At 34.9% G+C, this 22,433-nt stretch overlaps 1 protein-coding gene across 3 annotated transcripts in view; it reads left to right on the forward strand.

The window, feature by feature from the left end:
- Positions 1–22,433, forward strand: part of TppII (Tripeptidyl-peptidase II) — a 583,232-nt gene that overhangs the window by 530,359 nt on the left and 30,440 nt on the right. For all 3 annotated transcript variants that reach the window (XM_090408276.1, XM_090408286.1, XM_090408295.1), the window contains 2 exons: positions 3,051–3,181; positions 8,169–8,478. In XM_090408276.1, the coding sequence (XP_090264402.1) occupies positions 3,051–3,181; positions 8,169–8,478 (441 nt within the window). The remainder of the gene's footprint in view (positions 1–3,050; positions 3,182–8,168; positions 8,479–22,433) is intronic.

The raw sequence follows: 22,433 nt of genomic DNA on the forward strand, positions 1-22,433 counted from the left end.
GTTATTAAAAAATAAAAATATTTGAAAGAAACCTAGAACAAGGCATATTGATGCATTTAGAAGTACCTTAGAAGAAGACTATAATGTAAAACCATAAAATAAAAACATGGCTGATGTTATTTGTGTCCTGACAAATCACAGATTAATTTGGAGGAAAATTGTTGAAAAGCAAGCTTGATCGTTTGGTCTCTTCACCATGAGGAGGATATCTTGAATTGATGGGTAAATTAAGTATATCTGTTTTCTGTGGTTATATTTTGTAGGTTTGTTGTTTATATCTTGTGTAATTATTTTTTTTATTAATTATTATTTATAATTATTCGGACAATGTCGTGGTCAGACGAACAAAATGCGCTTGTATGCAAAATAAAAAATTGAACGTGTCATACAGGATATTTTAACTTCTATTTTTTATATACTTAAAAAATTTATTCATTTTTTGCTACTGTAAAAATGGGGGGCATTACAAAATTTGTCTTGCAAAGTGGGCGGTGGCCCGAAAAAGTTTGGCAACCTATGATCTACACCAACGTCATCTACCGACTACCACTAGTATTTTCACAGACAATCGCAAACATCCATGTCCACAGCAGATTTCGAACCCGCTGCCTTTTGGCTGGAGAGGATATGCTAACCAGGCCGGCAAATTTATGGCAAGGATCTCATGTAAAAATTAACCATCAGGCATCCCCATGGAAAAAATTGACACCTCTGTATTGACAGAAAGTAAACTAAACTCACCAAATGACCCTGACACATCAGATGATGTATTATGCATTTTTCTAGAAGAAGAGATTTACACTGACCATCCATATTTCCCTAAATCAGTAGATAAATATAAACCTGACAAAGTAAGTCCTGAACATCTCCAAAATCAGACAAGTCTGCAAAGCCAAAACAATAAGAAAATTTCTGCATTAGAACCGTTGTAGGTTTTGCCAAAACATTGCTGATGTCAGGGTTCTTCTGCAGAAATACAACTCCTCTGTGTCTGCATCTGCAGGAAACATTTAAAACCCAGACAGGATACATTAAGGCATTTCTGTTGTGCATAAAGACAAAAACTGGAGATGGTCCTGCTCATGGTGGAGTAGCTGTTGTAATGAGCAGTCATACTTCTTTGCAACATGTCCAGCTTATAATACTGCTCTGGAAGCAGTAACAATTATCAATGGGATTTCTTATTACCATATGTTCCGTTTATTTACCATTGAGTTGTGAGTTAAATCAGATTGAACTTGATAATCTTATATTGCAACTCCCTCAGCCCATACTTCTCATGAGTTTAATGGACATAACACTCTGTGGATAGTGTCAATATGAATGGATGAGGTCTTATCATTTTGCAAATACTCAACAATCATGACCTCTCCCTTCTTAATAATGGTCAATACCTTCTTCCATATGCCTACCTGCTCATTTCCACTCTCTTCAACATTGGGATGGAAGCAATCATTTTCCTGTTATTTGCAATTTGCCTTCACAGGAGCTATGTTCTACATGGATGCCATATGGAAAATGGACCAAGCTGGCTAGAATACTTTTCGCCATCTTGCAAATTTAAGGCTGAAGTAGTGAAATATGTCATAGATGATAACCACTCATTACAAAATTTGTATGGAATAAAATCCAGAAAATGAAAGGGAGATACAAAACACACTCTTTGTTTATCTTGGAGTATAATGGATGTGTTGTTGTTGATTCTAAAGTTACTGCAGACACTTTGGGAGAAAATTTTAATATTGAAAGAGCAACAAGAGAAACAATGGCTAAACTTCTCTACTAATGCACCAGAGCCGTACCATCATCTATTTGTTAAGGAAGAACTAAAAACAGCTTTTCTTCTCTGTGAAGCCAGTGCAGTAGGTCATGATGAGAAGACCATTGCTTTCTAAGAGAAATCTGGCATTTAGAAAGCAATGGTCTTCTCTCCAACACACAATATGGCTTTCATAGACACTGTTCGACTTTGGACCATTTAGAAATTTGTATAAGAGATGCATCCCTGAAAAAAAAAAAAAAGAACATCTGATTTCAGTATTCTTTGATATGGATAACGTTTGACACAGCCTGGAAATACGGCATATTAGATCTAGGTCTCAGAGGGCACTTTCCTGTATTTATTAAAAACTTGCTATCTAGCAGCAAAGTCTTCCAAGTGGGACATATATCATTAAGAAGAATGTGTATATTTTAATATACACATTAACCTTGTTCCTCAAGGTTAATGTGTATATTAAAAACTTCATGCAGTTTGTCTGAGTTGGATAAGATCTGCCTAAGAGTATATGGCTCCACCAGATTAGTAAAAAAAAAAAAATTCATTCAAAAAATTGTTAATACATCATCCTGGTTGGCCAAGTGCCTAATGTATCTGCTCTTCAACTAGCAGACTGCTAGTTCAAATTCTACTGTATGGATGCTTGCAGTTGTTTTTAAGTGGGATATGGATTTCATTACTTCATGTGTGAGATCACTGCTCTCACTTATTGGAGGCAGGAGGGGTGGCTTCAAAAAGTTCTGTATTTTATCTCTAAAGCAAGATTTCCAGATTACGCAAAAAATAATTAAAAAATACGTAAAAAATATAAAAAATCCCTAGTTCACCCATGGTACTAATGTATTTTAGGTTTACAACTTTACATGGGTGGAGGTCAAATAAAATTTTTAAAAAAGTTGAAACTGGTCTAAGAAATGGAAGTGAATCTCAGTGATAATACACCATGCACTCTCTGTTAAGGAAATGAGTTGTGCTTTATGGGATGCAAAGTGTACCTTGATATGAAGTCTCTCTCTTCCAGTAGTATATTCATGAGGATAAGTCATGCAAACTTTCACTTGCATGTGTAGGATAAAATAGGAATGAAAACAAGAATATTATTTCTTGTCAAGTGTAACAAAACTCAACTACTTTTTAAAGTTACCCATCACATACCTTTCAGAAGTGTACTTTTGTTTTCTTTCCATGAAATTTTGAAAAAATGACTCTCCTCCCCCTCCAAAAAAAATGAATTTGTTGTTATATAAGTTCGTTCAATTTCTATTTTCAGGATCGTAAAGAGCATCTTCATGACATAATTACTATAGCTGATCAAGTTCTTAGTATTGTTAATACTACAGAATTACTAGCTTCATTAGCAACAAAAAATGGGAAAAAAGAAAATAGCACCAACCATAAAATGCAAGTATAGACATTTTATATATAAGACTACAAAATGTTTTTGTGTATTTTATGTAAATTTTATTAATGTCAGTGTCATACTTCAATTTATGTTGCCTACTATATTTTGCATATTACAATCACCTAATACCAGCATGTGCTTATTCAAAATCACCATAATACTGTCATCAGCCAAAAATCCATTGCATCTATGCCATTTGAAAGTTATGACAAGCCTTTTGACTCCTCCTCCTGTATAAGCTAGACATTCCATTGGTTCATACAGTTGTCCATAATCACTGCTACACTTGTCAGTTCATGCTGTTTCCTTCTCTTTTACTGGTGTAAGGAAGGAAAAAGAATAAAGTTACTGACAGTTTAGAAACCTTTAGATAATATTGGGTTTTAGTACAAGGTACTGAAAGATTGTTAATAACACTATTCATTGTTATTAAGTGATGTTCTCCATGTTTGAAGATATTTGTTATTAAAATTATTAAAACTTCAAATTAATTAGTTGATTTTGAGTCATTAGAGCAGGCAGCTAATGTAAAGAAAATTGCAAAAGTGGTCCTTGTTGGAGATCTGAACAACAGAGTAGGAAATGATTCTCACCAAGCATATAGGAACATTTTAGGAAAATTTGAAGAAAAGGGCATATCTAATAATAATGGTAAGTGTTTACTGGACTTCTACTCTGGACATGGACTAGTCTTTATTAATATGATGTTTCAACATAAAGATGTGTGCAAGTTCACATAGAGAGAAGACACAAGAAATAAGAAAAGCCTCATTTACTATGTTGATAATGATATCTTCATGCTCATTCAGGATACAAGAGTGTATAGGTGATTTGAAATTGGAAGTGACCATTACTTAGTATTACGCAGGATGGAAATAGATATTACATTGAAAAGAACGGTATGTAAGAGAGTTTTAAAAAGAATTAAAGTGATCAGCTTTTACAAGTAAATTGTAGACTCAACTATAAACATTATTAAAGAAAAAATGAAACAAATTGAAAACAAGAACAAGCCTTGTAGTCTCAGTGGCAAACTCTGAAGAAGACATTGATTGATTCAGCTAGGGATGTATGTGGTAATAGAAAAATAAGAACTCCATGGTGGACACAAGAAGTTAAAGAAGCAGTCCTGGAAAAGAAGAAAGCATACCAAAGTTCCTAGCAAATAAGTCAGCAGATGCCCTAAAAGAATACAAAGAAAAATGTAAGAGAGTGAATTAAGCTGTGTGTAAAAGTAGCTAAACAAAAGTCATGGGAAGACTTTGGTAAGAATATAGAAAATAAATATCAGGAAAGTGGTGAAATGTTCTGGAGGCTATTAAAGAAGTTTAGAAATGGAAAAAAGAATACTATAAAAGGAATCAAAGATGATAAAGGTGACATGAAAACTGAAGATGAGGATATTCTAGATGTCCCCTGAACTTCAATTTAATGTCTACTAAAATGCCAAGATCTTTGGTCCAATCATTCTCTTCTAACATAATCCCACCAATATAAATACATCATTGGATATCTGATCACCATTTTCATATGTCCACAGTTTCAGCCTATTCAAATTATTCTGCAAATACCATATGTCTCCTCAGATTGTTCCCAATATAATTAATGTAAAGATTGAATAACAGTATACCATGGACTGGTCCCTTGGTACACCACTGATCACCTTAAATCTCAGGCACAAGCAATGTTTGCCCTTAAATATTTTCAGAACAGGGCAACTTCCCATAATGCATAGCATTATACGTCTGTAAGGATATGTGCTTTGCATTATGGGATACTGAGGCAAGTGATGTGAAATCACTAGCTTCTAGATACAAGTTGCCTGTCCTGAAAATCTTCAGGTGCAAACTTTGTTTGTTTACACTTGGATAAAGGATTAAACCAAGAATAAAATTTCTTGGCATCTTTAATTTATTGAAAACCTATGCTGTTCATTGCAAATTAGTGAATCACTGTCAATCCATTTCTGAATTCACATTCATTCTGTTTTTTTACTTACAGCATAATGATAGATTTTTTTTAGGTTGTCAATAACTTGGAGTGCTAGTTTCTTTTATGCTCAGACTTAACTTTCTGTACAATACTTGTAAATATTTGTTGTTGAGACTTAAGTGCTTTGAAGAATTCATGTTGGAGGTTTAATGGAATGTTATCAGCACTGAGAAAGGATTAAAACCAATTGTAATACTTCCAAGATTTTGTCTCCATTACAGAGACATCTTCAGGGATTACAAAAAAAACTTTTTGTAACAACACACACACACACACACAAAATATAATACAATAGTGAGTGAAACTAAAGTCCTATCTAGGTGGTGTGCCCTCTATGGTCATTTGCAGGTGGCCTAGGATGTAAAGAGGGATCTCTGATAATTAATGTTTCCCAAATTTTTTTTAAGTCTAATGCAACTGTATTTGTTTAAATTTGGTTGATTCCTGAGTGCAGATGCAAAGAATAGTCTTTCTTTTTTGAATATACTATGGTGGAGCATGGTGGTTTTTTTTTCAGGAGATCCTGTAGGTTGTATCCAAAACATAGTCTGCAAGGCCAGATTGACCATAACCATGATTGCAGATGTATGACTTATGTTCTTCTTACCGGATGGTTGCTGATCTGCCTGTCTATCAGAAGTAAGCCAGTTTACAAGCACAAGGTACTCTATATACTCCAGGCACTGAGACAGGAGGGAACTGGTCTTTGGTGGAACGGATAAGGGCAGCAAGTTTACGGTGGGGCTTTTGTAAAGTTGTATGGTAGAACAGCCACCACTTTAACTGAAACCCCTTTTGATGCTATAATCAGGTCAAACATTCTTGAATTTGTGTTCATTTGGTCACATGCTGTTGAAGAGTTGACTTACATCTCAATAAATTCGGCTTCATTCTTCTCAGGAGATTTCACCCCTACCCAATGAGTGTTTGGATAATTAAAGTTCCCTATGATGGTTACTCATTTAGTACACATCTGTTTGATTTGATGAAGCATTTGATAACTAGGCCTGTAACAACAACACTCCACCATGTATTTCATCTTGTTAGCCTCCATCTCACACCAGATTGCTTCAAGTACACTGATGCATTGAAGATTATTACCATAGCTTTCTACCCTAATGGAACTCAGATCATTAACAGCTCACCCTCCCTCCTCTCCTAACTTGTCAATCCTTCCTAAAAACACTGTACCTTCAATACTCAATATCAGTTAGTACGTCTGCATCTGACAGCCAAGTCTTGTTAATGCCTATAATCTGAAGCCATATCACACTCGCCAAGCAACAAACGCAATCCCTTTGTTACTGATACCACTGGCATTTGTGCATAGTCAATAATTGCCTCTGGACGTTTTTGCATATTTACTTCTCTAGTCTACATGACCCATTTAAACAACTTGGAGATCTCCATCTAATGCTTCACTTATGCAGACATCCTTGTGCATGTATAATAAGTTTGAACCAGATGAGTCCATAATCATCCTTTCATCATAATTATCTCCACGATTATAGACATTTATATTATTAATACAGTTCTATTACTTAGTTGCTCTTATGCATAAATTCTCACCATTCCTCCCATCATAATTTAGCTTCCCTGAACTCTATATTAGGTCTCATACCGAAAATAATTTGTCTGTACTCCTGTTACCAAATGCAGGCTGTCCATCTGATATAAATCTATTATTTCCCTCAAACTTATTGTAACATCCAAAAGTGACAATCATTTTTTAATTTTTGCTCCCCAGGATCTCAAAGTAGTAATAAGTTAACTTTTATTTTTACATTTGCGCAGTTTTCATCACTCAGTGGAGAAGAGCAGCATAAAGTTTGAGCAACCATTAAGACTGCTATAAAATTCTTCATAGAAGTCTTCTGATAGTGAACTCAAAAGAAATCAGAAAATAAAGACACCAAAAAATAAACTGACCTCTCAGTGTCTAGCCACATTATTTTTTATGCAATAGAAAGAATCAAATAATTAAAATAACGTTATCTGTTTTGTTTTTCTTAATCCTGGAGTTTATTTGTTTGCAACCCTAAAGTTTAATATTTCACATCTTGGAAAGTTTGGTAGTGGCTTTTATAAATTTTGAATTTTATCATTGATATTTTATTTTATCGTTTTATCAACATAAGTGTGTGTGCATGTCAGTTATACTATTACATTTGCTACTGTTTTTTTTTTTGGAGATCACAACTTAAAAACATGACTTTAAATGTATTTAAAGTTACTATTGTCATTTAATATCTTATTTCACCTGAATGGTTGTTTTCTTAAATAATCTTGTTTGTGTATATTGATATACAGTTTATTTATTTATTTATATATTCTTATGGTTAAAGTAATACAAAGCAGCTACAAGTCAGTGTTCCAGTCCAGAAAGCCAATCCAGGGCCTCGGGGATGTACTGAAGGCCACGACCATGAAATTGGTACCTTGGGCAGTCATTCACAATATGAGTGATTGTCTGGGCCACGGGGGAACAGTCACAATAAGGGTGGTCTGACAGTTTCCATTTATGTAGTAGGTAGCCACATCTGCCCTGGTTAGTTCTGATCCTTTTAATAGATGACCAAATTTTCCATAGGAAGAGCAAAACCAGGCTGCAGAGCATAGGAATCTTCAACCAGGAAGCCATTTGTTGGAAGATTGTTGGGCCATTGTTCTTTCCACAAGTCAAGTGTTGATGAGAAGGCTGTCTCATCCCCCCCCCCCTTTGATATACAGTGCTCTCTGGTTTATGATTTGCTGGTTAGTTGACTGCCTACAAACTGATTTCCATTTTGATCAGAGATTCCTACTTTTTTTTAAATCATAGACTACTCCCCTCTCCCTGATTTCCTTTTATATAAGCCCTATAAGTACAGCAGCTAAACCATTAAATTAGAAAATTCTTGCATGTAATTTTAGAAAAAATATTTCAGATAACTATTTAAGCTTTATATTGTTCATTACCTTTATCTATTCGTTAAAATATTCATTTAAAATTAGGAATGAAAAAAACAAACAAATTGTGATAGAATCCCTAGTGAAGAAAGGAATTGCGCTGTGTGACCTAATAGACATTGAAGAAAATAGCATAATGGAGAAGAATCATACACAGAAAGGAGAAGTCAAACTATTTAATGGAAGTATAGATGATAATGGAACGGACATTGCATGCATTCCAAATCAGGATGCTGAAGTGTGTAATGATCATGGTGATTCTATTTCGAAGGATATATGTACCTCAGCAACTATAGGAGATGTGGATAATGTATATAATGAATTACAAAGGTGGATAGAAATTAACGATGCAAAAGTAAGTATCTTATTACTTACCAAGAAATTTATTTTTTGGTAAAAGCTTTCAATCCATAAAGTTAATTTCTCATTTCAGTTTTCTTTATATCTGCTGCTGTAGAGTGTTTCTAAAAAGATGCAACAATTTTAATGGCATTCGTTTACCAAAATACTTTTCTTACTGAAAGAGAGAGCCAAAAGGCTTCACTTCGGCAATGCAAATTTATTCATATTAAGTGGATATTGAATCCAATATTATTTTATAGCCGAATATAGAGACTATAAAAGTTTTGCAGATACAAGCGTACGCCAACCTTTCATGACAGGGCAACTCGTAGTAAAGGTGGAGCAAACTCTGATCACTGTCCTTAGTATTTTCCCATAATGCAAAACACATCTCCTAGGAGATGTATGATGTTATACATTATGGGGGGAGGGCACTACCCAGACCTATTTTTTGAGGTCTCGTCAGTGGGAGCTAGACCAAGAATACTCAGGATGAAGTGATGCAGAACTTATACTTTATGATACGAGTTGACTCCCCCCCCCCCCCATAACGTATAACATCATGCATCTCCTAGGGGATGTGTTTTACATTATTGGAAAATACTAAGGACAGTGATCGGGGCTTGCTCCACCTTTACTACGAGTTGCCCTGTCATGAAAGGTTGGCGTACGCTTGTATCCGCAAAACTTTTATAGTCTCTATATTCTGCATGAAACTCTTGTAGTTTCTATATTCAGCTATGAAATAATGTTGGATTCAATATCCACTTAATTTGAATAAATTTGCATTGCCGAAGTGAAGCCTTTTGGCTCTCTTTTTCAGTAATTTTTGGTGCTTTTTGTAATGTGACACCTTTTTTTAGCAACTTGTATCGTAAAGTATAAGTTCTGCATCACTTCATCCTGAGTATTCTTGGTCTGGGTAGTGACCTACCTCCATAATGTATAACATCATACATCTCCTAGGAGATGTGTTTTACATTATGGGAAAATGCTAAGGACATTGATCGAAGCTTGCTCCACCTTTATCATGAAAGGGTGGCGTACGCTTGTATCTGCTGAAACTTTTATGGTCTCTATATTCAGCATGAAACTCTTGTAGTTTCTATATTTGGCTATGAAATAATGTTGGATTCAATATCCACTTAATTTGAATATTTTTCTTGCACCATATACATTGATACAGTTATGGGATAATGTGCTATCTTCTAATCATAATTTCATGATATTCTTGTGCTATGTGTAGATGGTTTACAGACCAGTATGTCTTTATAGTAAAAAGATTTTACTAAAATACCATGCAAAAATCAAGTGACACCACTAGCAGCCATGGAGATCAGTATGCAGGTACTGCATAAGAAATGTGCAAGACCCTTGCAGTCAAATATATGTCCCACAGAACACCTTGAAGATCCAATTCAATAACATCCGTGGCCTCATCTCCAACCTTAATAGTGTCCACTACCATCTTCAGTCCACCAGACCCCACCTACTCTTTTTAGTAGAAACTCAAATCTCACCCCCCAGCACTATCCATCTCAACCTTCCAAACTGCACACTGTTTAACTCCTTTCGACCCAAGAGTGGCATCTGCACACATATATCCACTTTGTGACATACCTTGCCAGAGAGCACCTAACCTAGAATTGCCAAACTTTGACCTTCTTTGGTTGAAAATATCCCTTCCCCAATCAGTCATTTCATCTCCTGTCTTTATCGCTCTCCTAATACCACCAACCATTCGGAGCTCTTTAATTTCCTCTCCTTAAAAACCGATTTTCTCAAGTCTCACTCTCCTAACAGCAACATCCTCCTATGAGATTTTTAATGTTCATAACACCAACTGACTTTTTCCTCCAATTGTAGAGATCTTGCAGGCAGAGATGCTGAAACATTTGCAATCACTAACAACCTTACACAAATTGTTCACATGCCAACCAGATAACCCGAACCACTCCCTAAATACTATAGATCTCTTCCTTACCAATGAGCCCTCCAAATTCATACTGAATCTAGTGACCCCCCCCCCTGGGTAATCTGACCACAATCTAGTGCTCATCTCCTCCCTAATGCAACAATTCTTACACAGCCACTTCCACACAAGAGTAGTTTGGCATTATAACAGTGCCAAGTGGGACAGCTTTCCATGACTGCTATGCTTCATTCCCATGGTTGGACTATTGTTTCTGGTCTTCCAATCCAAACATATGCACTGAATATATCTCCAAAGTAATCCTCACTGGCATGGAAACATACATGCCCCACACTTCTCTGAACTGCCATCACTTAACTAAGCCCTGATTCTCAAAGATGTGCCAAGGCTGTACAAATGAAAAATCAAGCGATACCACAACTGACTCAAATCAAGAATTCCATTCTCCTTCGATACTTATACCGAGGCCCGAAATAGATACAAGAAAACTATCAATGCTTCCAAAACAGAATGTGAACAGGCAAAAAGCAGGAAACTTGCAGCCTGCCAAAATGGCATCCGTGCCTTTTGGTCTCTTGCCAAAGCAATTGGTCATAACTTTTGCCCATCACTATTCCCACTCCTATCATACCCAGACGGCTCTATTGCATCATCACTCACAGAAAAAGCTAATATCCTGGTTTCACACTTTGCCTCCAATGCATGCATAACTGACAATGGCAAATGCCCCCCCCCCCCCCCAAAATCATTCCAACTGCACAACATACAATGCTATCCCCTCCTATATCCTTTTGCCAGAAAGAGATCAGAAACCTATTGTTTAATTTAGACACAAAAAAAAGTCTGCTGGCCCTGACAGCATTCCTCCAATTGTCCTGAAGGTCTGTGCACCAGAACTGACTCCTATCCTATGTTGCCTGTACATACTCTCTTACTCCAATAGTATCTATCCCAAAGCCTGGAAATTGGCCTATATTCAACCCATCCCTAAGAAGGGTGACAAATCACTGCCATCTAACTACTGCCCTATCTCACTCACTCACCTCAGTCTATCTAAAGTTATGGAGAAAACCATCAATTCCCAACTCCTACACTACCTTGAAGGCATCCAGCTATTAAGTGACCACCATTACGAATTCCATATTTGTTGTAACTATACAGTATCTCATATGAGATATCTCATACCAGATCTCATAGTTACAACTAATATAGTTGTAACTATGAGATCAAGTCAGAACTTCTCAATAGTCGGTTGTGAGTAATGAGCATGCTGATCACCTTTTTTTTTTCTTATGTTCTTCCACGATGTTTTTTTTTTCATCTTCTGCTTTATGTTGTTACTCATTCCCTTAATCCCTACTCCATTTATCCCCCTGACACTGGGTATTCAGTCTAATACATCTGCTCTCAAATAATTCCTCACTGCTGGCATTCTATGTAGCTTCTTGTTCTATGACACTGCTCCCTAATTTGTCATAATCATCAGCTGTGTAGTTTCACATAAACCCTTTCTTGACTGAGACTTCTACATGTTGAGAATTCCAAATATTATTATTATTATCTGAGACCTCCAGGGAGTCAAGGACTCATCAAGGGAGGCTATAAATTTTGTTTCAAACTGGGTAAGAGTGCATCAGAAAGTCATGAAATGCTAGTAGCAGTTTTTAGAGATGATGGTGCAGTCATATGTAAGACTGTTTACAAATAATTCTGAATCAATTGATGACAAAGATTGGGATACCTTTCAATTTTGTGCACAGGCAAAAATGTTAAAAAAGCAGATAAAATGGTTCAATCAAACAGAAAATTTGCCATTCAAGAAATTGCTAATGATCTTCGCACCTCATTTGGCTCAGTCCAACACATTTTGACAAAAATTTTGAACATGAATTGATTGAGTGGAAAATTCATTCCATTCATTTTAATGCCCAATCCAAAGGAGCATTGTTTGGTGATTTTTTTTGGAATTATATAATCCTGTAACTTCAGATCCAAACTTTTTCTAAAACATAACAGGAGATGAATCTTGGATGTACAGTTATCATCTTTAGACTAAGATTCATGCAGATGAGATCTGCTGAATCTCTAGGAAGATTGCAATATTCCTAGAGATTCAACAGAACTCATTTGCATACAAAGTTCAGCTTTATTATTAAAATGTCAAGTATCACGTAGAAGCTTACCTAAATCAGAATCCATAACCCTTAAAGAATTAAGAGGAGATAAAAACATAGTAATAATCAAGGCAGGCAACAAGGAAATGCAACAGTAGTTATGAATTCAGAAGAATACACAAGAAAAATTAACATCCTATTAGAGGATTGCAATACCTATTCATCCTTAGACAGGGATCCCACATGGCATACACATAATAAAACCAATGAGTTGATCAAAAAGTTACCTAATTGGCCAGATCTGCTTGGAAGATTGCTATCTTCCTAGAGATTCAGCAGATCTCATCTACATGCAAAGTTCAGCTTTATTATTAAATGCAAAGTACCACATAAAAACTTACTTGAATCGGAATCCATAGCCCATAAAGAATTAAGAGGAGAATAAAAACTTAGTAATAATCAAGTCGGACAAAGGAAATGCAACAGTAAATATGAATTCAGACGAATATACAAGAAAAATGAACATCCTATTAGAGGATTCCAAAACCTATTCATCCTTAGACAGGGATTCCATATGGTGTGCACATAATAAAACCAATGAGTTGATCAAAAAGTTACCTAATTGGCCAGAAGAATTAAGATTTCTTAAAAAAGATATTCCATTACTGCCAATTGTAGATGGGAGAGATTCTCCGACCTCAAACTTGGCGAAATATCTGACAAACATGAAATTACCACATATAGGAAAAACAAAATCATTTATAAAGAACAATTTTCATTTCATCGAAAAGGTAAAAGGTATAAATATAGAACCTTCAGACTTCTTAACAAGTTTTGATATAGTCAGCCTTTTCACTAACGTACCCAGAAATGACACAATCGATCTACTTGTAAACCTTTTCCCACTGAACACTGTAGGACTTTTCAAACATGGAAAACACTGGAAAACATTTTTTCATTTTTCAAGACAATATTGGGAACAAAAAGAACTTGCCATGGGTTCTCCCCTTTCTCCAACTCTAGCCAACCTATTTATGAAAACTTTCAAAACAAATGCATTAAAAACTTATCAGAAAAGACCAAAAGTTTGGCTACGTTATGTTGATGATATTTTCGTCATTTGGCTGGGAACAGTAGATGAGCTGATTGTTTTTAAAGATTATCTAAACAACTTTCATCCCAATATAAAATTCATTATTGAACTAGAACAGCACAAAAAATTACCTTTCCTTGATATCCTTGTTGAAGTAAACGAAGAGGAAAAAGGTTATCCTCCTCCATATATGGAAAATACAAAAAACAACGCGAAGATTTTTAAATGCTGCTTCACACCACCATCCATTACAAAAAAAATAGGCATAATTAAAACTTTGCAAGACAAGGCATACAATATATCTAGCAAACCAATTAAAAGCAAACAAATCACGCTGCGGGTCTGTACATCAAAATGTCACAGACAAAGTGGCTATGGTGCTCTGTAAGTACAACATAAAAGTAGCTTTTCTTCCTTTACAAAAAATATCAAGATTCCTACATCCACAAAAACCTCCACATCACCCCATGAAAAAATCAGGCATCTATGACATTCATTGCTCTTGTGGCATTTTTTACATAGGCCAGACAGGAAAGTCGGGAGAGATCCGCATGTGCGAGCATGTAAAAGACGTCGAAAAAAGAAGGGAGCACAAATCAGATTTAGCATTCCACACAGCCACTACTGGCCATCAAGTACTCTGGCAACGGACAAGCATGTCATATATATTGATGATAATTGGCATGATTTTACATCATGTGGTCTGCCTTCATCAAACATTTAACTGTCGCTGATCTAGGATATAGCACACGTGAGCCACAGAACGTGACAACTAGCAATGTTTCATACTTGGTTTTTCACAGGAGCATGTGGTGGAAAATTACACCCTGACTAATTCATTTCTGGGGGGGGGGGGTCTAACAATGTTCCAACACGCATACAGTAATGAATATATCATTTGTAAAAACCCCTATCATTATCATCATTGCATTAAATGCTGTTATAGTGAATCCCTAGGGATCGGAGAATAGCACATTATAGTGTAAGCTGTGCTATAGTGAATTTAGGGGGAAAAAGACTTACCTTGCACTTCCTTCCTAAGAAATGAAGGAAATGACAGAAATTTGTGGAAGAAAATTAAAAAAAGAAGAGTATGAAATTATAAAAATGAAAATCCAGAATTAGTGTTTCATTATCTAAATTTATATTATATTAATGTTGTTTCCTCATATATTCATACTGAACTACATTTCATATCTTTATATGAAATAAATATGAACTAAATCTATACCATTCAAATCAAAAATGAACCAAAAACTTTAGCAGTCGGTAAATTGTATAATTGATCACTTGCAGTTACAAAGCACGAGGGGATACAACTAATGAACAGCTAGCCTGCATCGGTTTATTATTATTATTATCATTTGCTCAGAGTATGAAGAAGAAAATATTGCATATGTACATTTTACAACAGTTTTGATATTATGGGTATTTTTGAAATAGCTACATAGTTTTGACTATTCTTTTATGCTAGAAATGTATAGGTGCATGTTTCCAAAATGAATTCTTTTGTGAAAGCTTTGAAAATAAACTATAACCTGAAATATCCCATCATCATCATCATCAAATTCCTGACATTTACCCTCAAGGGGTGTACAGGATATGATAGTACTACATGAAAATTTACTACAGTACTACATTACTAACTTCCTATCTTCAATTTTCCTCCAAATCAATCTGTTACCTGTCAAGGCTCCAACATTGTCAGATCTTATATTTCTATCTTTTAAGGCACTTTTTACTGTATCAATCCACCTATATCTTGGTCTTCCTCTGGGTCTTTTTCCTCCCAACCTGACAGATAACACTTGTTTTCTGTAGTTTGAAAATAGGTGATTAAATCTTCACTCCTTCAAAAAAAAAAAAAAAGTTAAATTCATAAGTAACATTTGTTTTTCAATAATAAAACACGTAAAAACCACAGTAATAACTTTTAATTAATAAAGGTACAAATATTTCGTACTGAAATTAGCAGTACATCTTCAGTGTCATACAAACAGTTAAAAGAATGGAATACAAAGTAAAGAACAGTCGGTGGATCACCAATTAACATTGTTGCCACATGCTAGGAGATTAATTACTAAATATTATTAAATAATATTCAATGATCCTATGATCCAATACCTCAGGTTTCTTCAACAGACCGCAGAGTTCCAATCCCTTACATTCTAGACATCTCAGAACTGATAGGCAGAATTTTGAAGAAGTATCATCTGATTCCCACGTATATTCCTATCAACAAAATTTCTTATTTATTGCCTTCTACAAAAGATAAACAGTCACCTCTATCTTTGGCAGGTGTTACCAAATACATGTGAAGCAATGTATCTTATTTTGGACAAACAGGCCGTTCTGTGGAAAAATGAATTAAGGAACATCAATATTATATTGAATACATGAAACCTCATAAGTCAGATCTAGCACAACACAGTATTGACACTACCCATAACATCCAGTGGGATAAAGCTCTTCTCCTCCATAGATGCAGGTTCAAATATGAACGCCTCTTTAAAGAAAGTTGTGAAGCTATTTTACATTGGCCGAATCTAAATCGAAATGACTGTCTCACTCTCTCAAATATCTGGGAGACTTTTATTTTATGCAACCATCAATAAAAATTAATTATCTTTAAAGGATTATTTAATAATATTTAGTAATTAATCTCCTAGCACGCAGCAACAATGTTAATTGGTGATCCACCGACTGTTCTTTACTTTGTATTCCATCCTTTTAACTGTTTGTATGACACTGAAGATGTACTGTTAATTTCAGTACGAAATATTTGTACCTTTATTAATTAAAAGTAATTACTGTGGTTTTTACGTGTTTTATTATTAAATATACTATGCCACAGGTACCTCTAAAGATTTGTTTCAAATCGTTCTTTCCCTGTCTCCCAAGATAATTATTTTATCAGATAATTTATGATTTTTGGTTAATACAACAAACCATGATTAAGAAATTATGTGATCTGGGGATGATGACATTTTAAATATTGTATCGATGCGCATAAGAAATGTCAACATTTATGTTTAAAATATATGCTTTTCATTGACAAGGTATCACTTCTGGGTCTGGCTTCCATTGATTAGATGTCAATAAAGGTCAAAACAAACAGTCTGGATAGTGATCCTTCCCATAATGCATAGCATTTTACATGTCCATAAGGATATGTGCTTTGCATTATGGGATACTAAGGCAAGTGATGTGAAGTCATTAGCCTCTATATATGAGTTGCCCAGTCGTGAAGTCACTTCACTTGCAAACTTTGCTTGCTTACACTTGGATATACGATTAAATCAAGAATATAATTTTTTGTCATCTTTAATTTATAGTATCACCAAGTGGAAAAAATTGCAACATCTATATCTAATAAGCTGTGACACTGTTTGGCTACTTGTATCTGAAAATATGACTTCTGCATTACTTCAACCTTGGTGTCACTTCTAGGTCTGGCTACCACTGATGACAGCTCAGATTTCTGCAAAATAAGTACTTTGGTTTTCTTTCATTTGTTTTCACTTTGATCTTATTTTACTGGTGCTAGTAGTGGTTTTGCCCCCACTAGCACTGTTTTTTGTTGTTTTTTTTAAGTAAATATTAAGATTGCTGGTAGTGCAATTAATATCTGCATTATGGGATTACTTTTGACTGTATCATGGCTGCCATTTTATAGTAGCCCAAATAGAACATTTGCTGGTGGTGTAAAATTATTTCTATATCATGGGATTATTTAATTCTCAGTCTTATGACTGAAATTTTTTTTTTCTTTTACAATCAAATGGTTTTAGTTTTTATTCCCATCTGAGATAACGGTTCCACTTCCTCCAAAGGTGCGAACTCTAGGAATTGAAATTCCAGAATGTGAAGAAGCAAGATAGGTGACTAAGGTGTTAAAAGTGATAGTTGGTGCTAATAAGATTTATTCTTTTACCACATATGGGAGAGGGAAATGTTAAATTGTAGTTGAAGATTTGGAAACAAGGGACAAACCGTTACAGGGTTTTGCTTACGAAGGCAGCAGTTATTCCTGTAATGGTGGGAAACACATTAAAGCAGTAAAACTCAAAATATTTCCAATGGAGTATATATAGAGAACAGTAATGAAATTCTTATATAGACATTCTCGAAATGGGGGGCAAAATTAGTGACATCTGAAAGGGTTTATCAGGTGAAGATTCAAACTGGTTTTCTAATAATGTCACCTTCACGATGGATATGAAGACACCCATACCAAATTTTGTCAACATCGGTACAACCCAAGGTATGGTAAACTATCCTGGAGTACAGAGGCACTGCCTGCATTGTGGTTCATACGATCACTTGGGTGGCAACTACCACAAATCTAAATGTTTCAACTACATAGAGATTGGACATATTGCTAATCAGTGTCTCAAACTCTGTCAGAAATGTGAAAGTTCTGAACACCGCATTAACACCTCTCCTTTCAAAACTTTCGCTGAAAGAATGGAAGCACTGGTAGAGTCAATTTGAACACTGTATATATCAGAGAGACAAAAAGAAGAGTTTCTGGATCTTCCAATTCAGTCTAGTAAAGAGAGTGCCTTTAAACAAACTGCACTTGATAAAATCAAAAAAGTGCACGACCAAATCAGCCAAAATTTAACCCCACAGTTCCAGAACTTCAGGAGCCACTTTCCTAGTCAAATATAAATGGAACAACATCAGTTGAAATTACCAATAATGAACCTAGTATATCAACTGAACAGATACAAGATGAAATGCAAACACATGAAACTGTTCTGCAAGGAGAAACTGCAGAAAAAACAGAAAAGCATTTAAGACAACTGAAAGATTTCAGTATGCAGACAAGGTCATCCAAAAAGGAAAGATGAATTAATAAAAAAAATTGAAGATAAACAAAAAAAAAAAATTAAAAGATGTGTTAAAAAAGGAACTACATCTAAAAGAAAACGAAGCAATAAAAAATCTAAAGATGGAGAGGTTGCAAATCATCAAATATTATACTCTTCAGGCTCAGAAGAGTTTATGGACTATGAAGAACCCTCTCATGCTTATAAAGAGAAAGCGAGAGATACAATTAAAGAAAAATAATAAAGTTTTCTCATACGATTATCATATACATGAAAAGAAAATAACTAGCTTCCAAATCAAGAATGATAGGCATGAAATTGAAATAATGAAAAGCAACTGGAAAACAGTTTACAAGAAGCAGGCTACACAGTTGCTCCTTCACAAATTGAAGACTTCATCAGGTTCATCCAAGATCTAAAAGTTAAAGACTTATCAGTGACACTTCACTAATCATAGCATCTCCTTTCTGTTGCCTCATTAAATGTACGAGGATTCCACAAGCAAATTAAACAAGAAACTATATGGAAACTTATGTTACTCCATATTATCAGGTTTTTGTTTCTCCAAGAATCATACTTCTGCAGATATAAAGATATAAAAACTTTAACAGATAGTTATCCACGTCTTTCTTATTGAAGCTTTGGAAGATTTAACAGGGTGGAGTTCTTATTCTGGTCCCCCCCCCCCTCCTTGGGTCATTTTGTAATATATTAAGAGATGCAGAAGGGAGAATCTTGACAGTGGACTAGAAATACTGTGAATGTGTAACAAGGTTTATAAATGTGTATGCTCCATCCAGTGGAACAATTAGACGAAAATTCTTTCAGGAATTGAAGCCATATTTATACGGTGCCCGCTAATTGCAGCTGAAGACTGGAATTGTATTGAAAACCCCACATCAGATAAAATAGGAGGACACCACCCAGGAGTGGTAAAGTGATATATGTGCAGTTAAAAGCATGGTTCAACAATGCTCTAAACTACAGGTCTATGGAGTTCTAGACCAAGGAGTAGAATTTAATCTGTTTCTGTACTACACTTACTTAATATGAAAAGCAGTTGTTGGCAGTGCTATTAGTTGACTCTACGCAAGCATTTGATAATTCTTGCATCCCTTTCTGTTGCACGTCCTCCAGCAAATTCGTGTGGGTAAAAAGCTGCTATCCGTTATCAAAGGAGCCTATGCTAATTCAACTACCCACCTCCTAGTTAATGGGTTCCTGTCAGACTCGGTTAAAATTCAAAAAAGAGTCGAGCATGGTTGCCCTCTTGGTCCATTGCTGTTTGCATTGGTTCTTGAACTTTTGTTACCGGAAGTCAAAATACACGTGCTCTGCGAGGAGTGGGCACTTTGAAGGATAATGATTCCATATTATATATATATATATATATATATATATATATATCTTTTTTGGTATTTTGGAAAAATTCAGCAAATCAGTGAATTAACTACTAATGCAGACAAGACAAAATTAAAAGTTTGTGAAAAGTGGGATCTTGGAGGCATTCCTTTTGGACTAACCCCTAAGAGAGAAACCCTCATTATACCTGGAATTCCCTTCTCTGTCTATTTTTGCTAGTAGATGTTTTTTAAATGGTTCCATATTATCTTAATTCAATATGTTCTTATAGTCAATTGCAGAGATGACTGGAGAGCAATCCCATGCAGAGAAAGCCAACTCAAAGCAGTTAACTCAGATAATGCTAACCACCTGGGTATCAGTCATCTTTGCACTTTAGTTTCAATTGGTCTTTTGATCGTTCATCTACATGAGATTGGTGAAAAAAAGAAAACTAATAGCCTTTGGCTATATGATGTTATAAAAGAGCTGAGGTCTTTTCTCTCGATCTCATACTATATCTGTCTTTTCTTTCTCCTAATACTATTGGGCTCTCTTGCACCCCTATACTAACTACTCTAGGCCTATGATGAGCATCCGTTTACTTTTTCACCTCAATAAAGATCAAAACCAGTCTGGGTAGTGACCCCCTTTCCATAATACATAACATTATACATGTCTGTAAGGACACGTGCTTTGCATTATGGGATACTAAGGTAAGTGATATGAAGTCATTAGCTTCTATATATGAGTTACCCAGTCGTGAAGTTACTTCATGCGCAAACTTTTGCTTACACTTGGATAAAGGATTAAAAAAAGAATTTCTTGGCATCTTTAGTTTATAAAACAGTTTTATGATGTATACTATAACTGCTGCTTGGGAACTTTAGTGTGACTTCTAAGATGTTCTTCCATTGTTCTTTCGTTTCTTTCTTGAATAGTGGTAAGTAATCACAGTTTGTTTTCATTTTGTTACTGGGGAAAAAAGAATTATTAGTTTGTGTTTCTAAAATTTCAGTAGTGGTAACTATCGTATTTCCCCGAAAATAAGACCTAAACGGAAAAATAAGCCGTAGCATGATTTTTCAGGATGCTCGTAATATAAGCCCTATTGCTGGACATGAGAGATTGGGACCGATGGTTCTACAGGAAATTGAGTTCCAAGAAATTCAGGCCAGAATTCGAGGTTTGGAGAGTTATGATGTTCCAGAAGAAGATGACATGACTGTATTTGAATAAATGTAGATTGTTGTACATGAAAAAATAAGACATTCCCTGAAAATAAGCCCTAATGCATCTTTTGGAGCAAATATTAATATAAGACCCGGTCTTATTTTCAGGGAAACACAGTAACAGAAGCAGTAGCATCCACTATATAATAATTTTTATGTAGTGAAAATCTAACTTGAAAGCTATTTTGTTAAAACTTTGAAATTATTCAACAAACAGCTGAACAGTTGGCACCAGGCCTAGAAGGAAAAGAAGGTAGTACCTGGAATAATTAGATTTAAAAGAAACAGTGTGGTTTTAAAAGCACTTGCTTCAGCAGACACAATAGTATTTGCATTCCAAACCCCCCCTCCCCCGCAAAAAAATAAATAACTGTAAAATGAAGTAATAAATTTATATATGTCCTGTAAAAATTTCCAAACAAGTATAATTTTAAATAATAGTTACTTATAGTATTATTCATTTCCTGGAGTGTAGAGAGGAGATGTAATTCTTCTAAATGAGACTAAAATTTAAATTAATCTGTATAGGATATATTTCAGACATTTTCTTCCTATCTGTCGACAGCAGTAAAGCATTGGGTATTATTATAGAAATGAGAATCATATTTAAAAAAAAAATCTGTTGCAGTTATAAGCTTAAGGTGAAAGAAAGAGACTGGGATTCATCAAAACATTATTGCCAGATATAAATTTGGGCATTAGAATGGTCTCACAATTGGAAAAGTGAATAATGGAATTTACCATCATTTGTTGTTCATAAAAAGGAACGGCACATATCTGAGAATATAAGCATAATGACAATCCATAATATGAAATTTTGCTAGTAAAAGAACAAAAAGTTTCAAATCATACTCATTTCAATAAAAAATAATATTTGAAAATTTTCATGGTTTTCATTACATATTAAACATAATGATTTTCAGCACATGCATATGAAAATAGTACAAAAATTTAATTTCTTCAAATTATCTCTTCAGTCGTTTTCATTGTGCTGATCTAAAAAATAAAAGACAGCATACTATTGGTAAATAAATTTAAACCACAAAGCTTAATGTTAAAATATTGAAAAACAATTTCTGTCAAAAGAAATCCCAAGTAAAACAGTCGTGTGGACTTAGAGGTCACTTCTCCAATACATTTAATCCATTAATGGCTCTATAAATGCCATTAAGGAATTAAGGGCAGAGCAGGGCGATTACATGATAAAAGACATAAATCATGCTTTGATCCATGAAAACTCATAAGGTAGTTTGTGTATTTAATTTGCTTCAGCTGTAAGGTGGTTAATATCTCCAACTTAATATACCTCTATAATTTCATCTGGTTCTAGAATGTGTACATTACTAAAGTGATTGCTTAACAGTTCAGCTATTTTTAGTGTCTGACACTAAAAAATGACTGAACTGTTAAACAATCACTT

Source organism: Typopeltis vanoorti, chromosome 2 (assembly GCF_054136105.1).
Source record: "Typopeltis vanoorti isolate ZY-2024b chromosome 2, IOZ_Tvanoo_1.0, whole genome shotgun sequence".
NCBI lineage: Eukaryota > Metazoa > Arthropoda > Arachnida > Uropygi > Thelyphonidae > Typopeltis > Typopeltis vanoorti.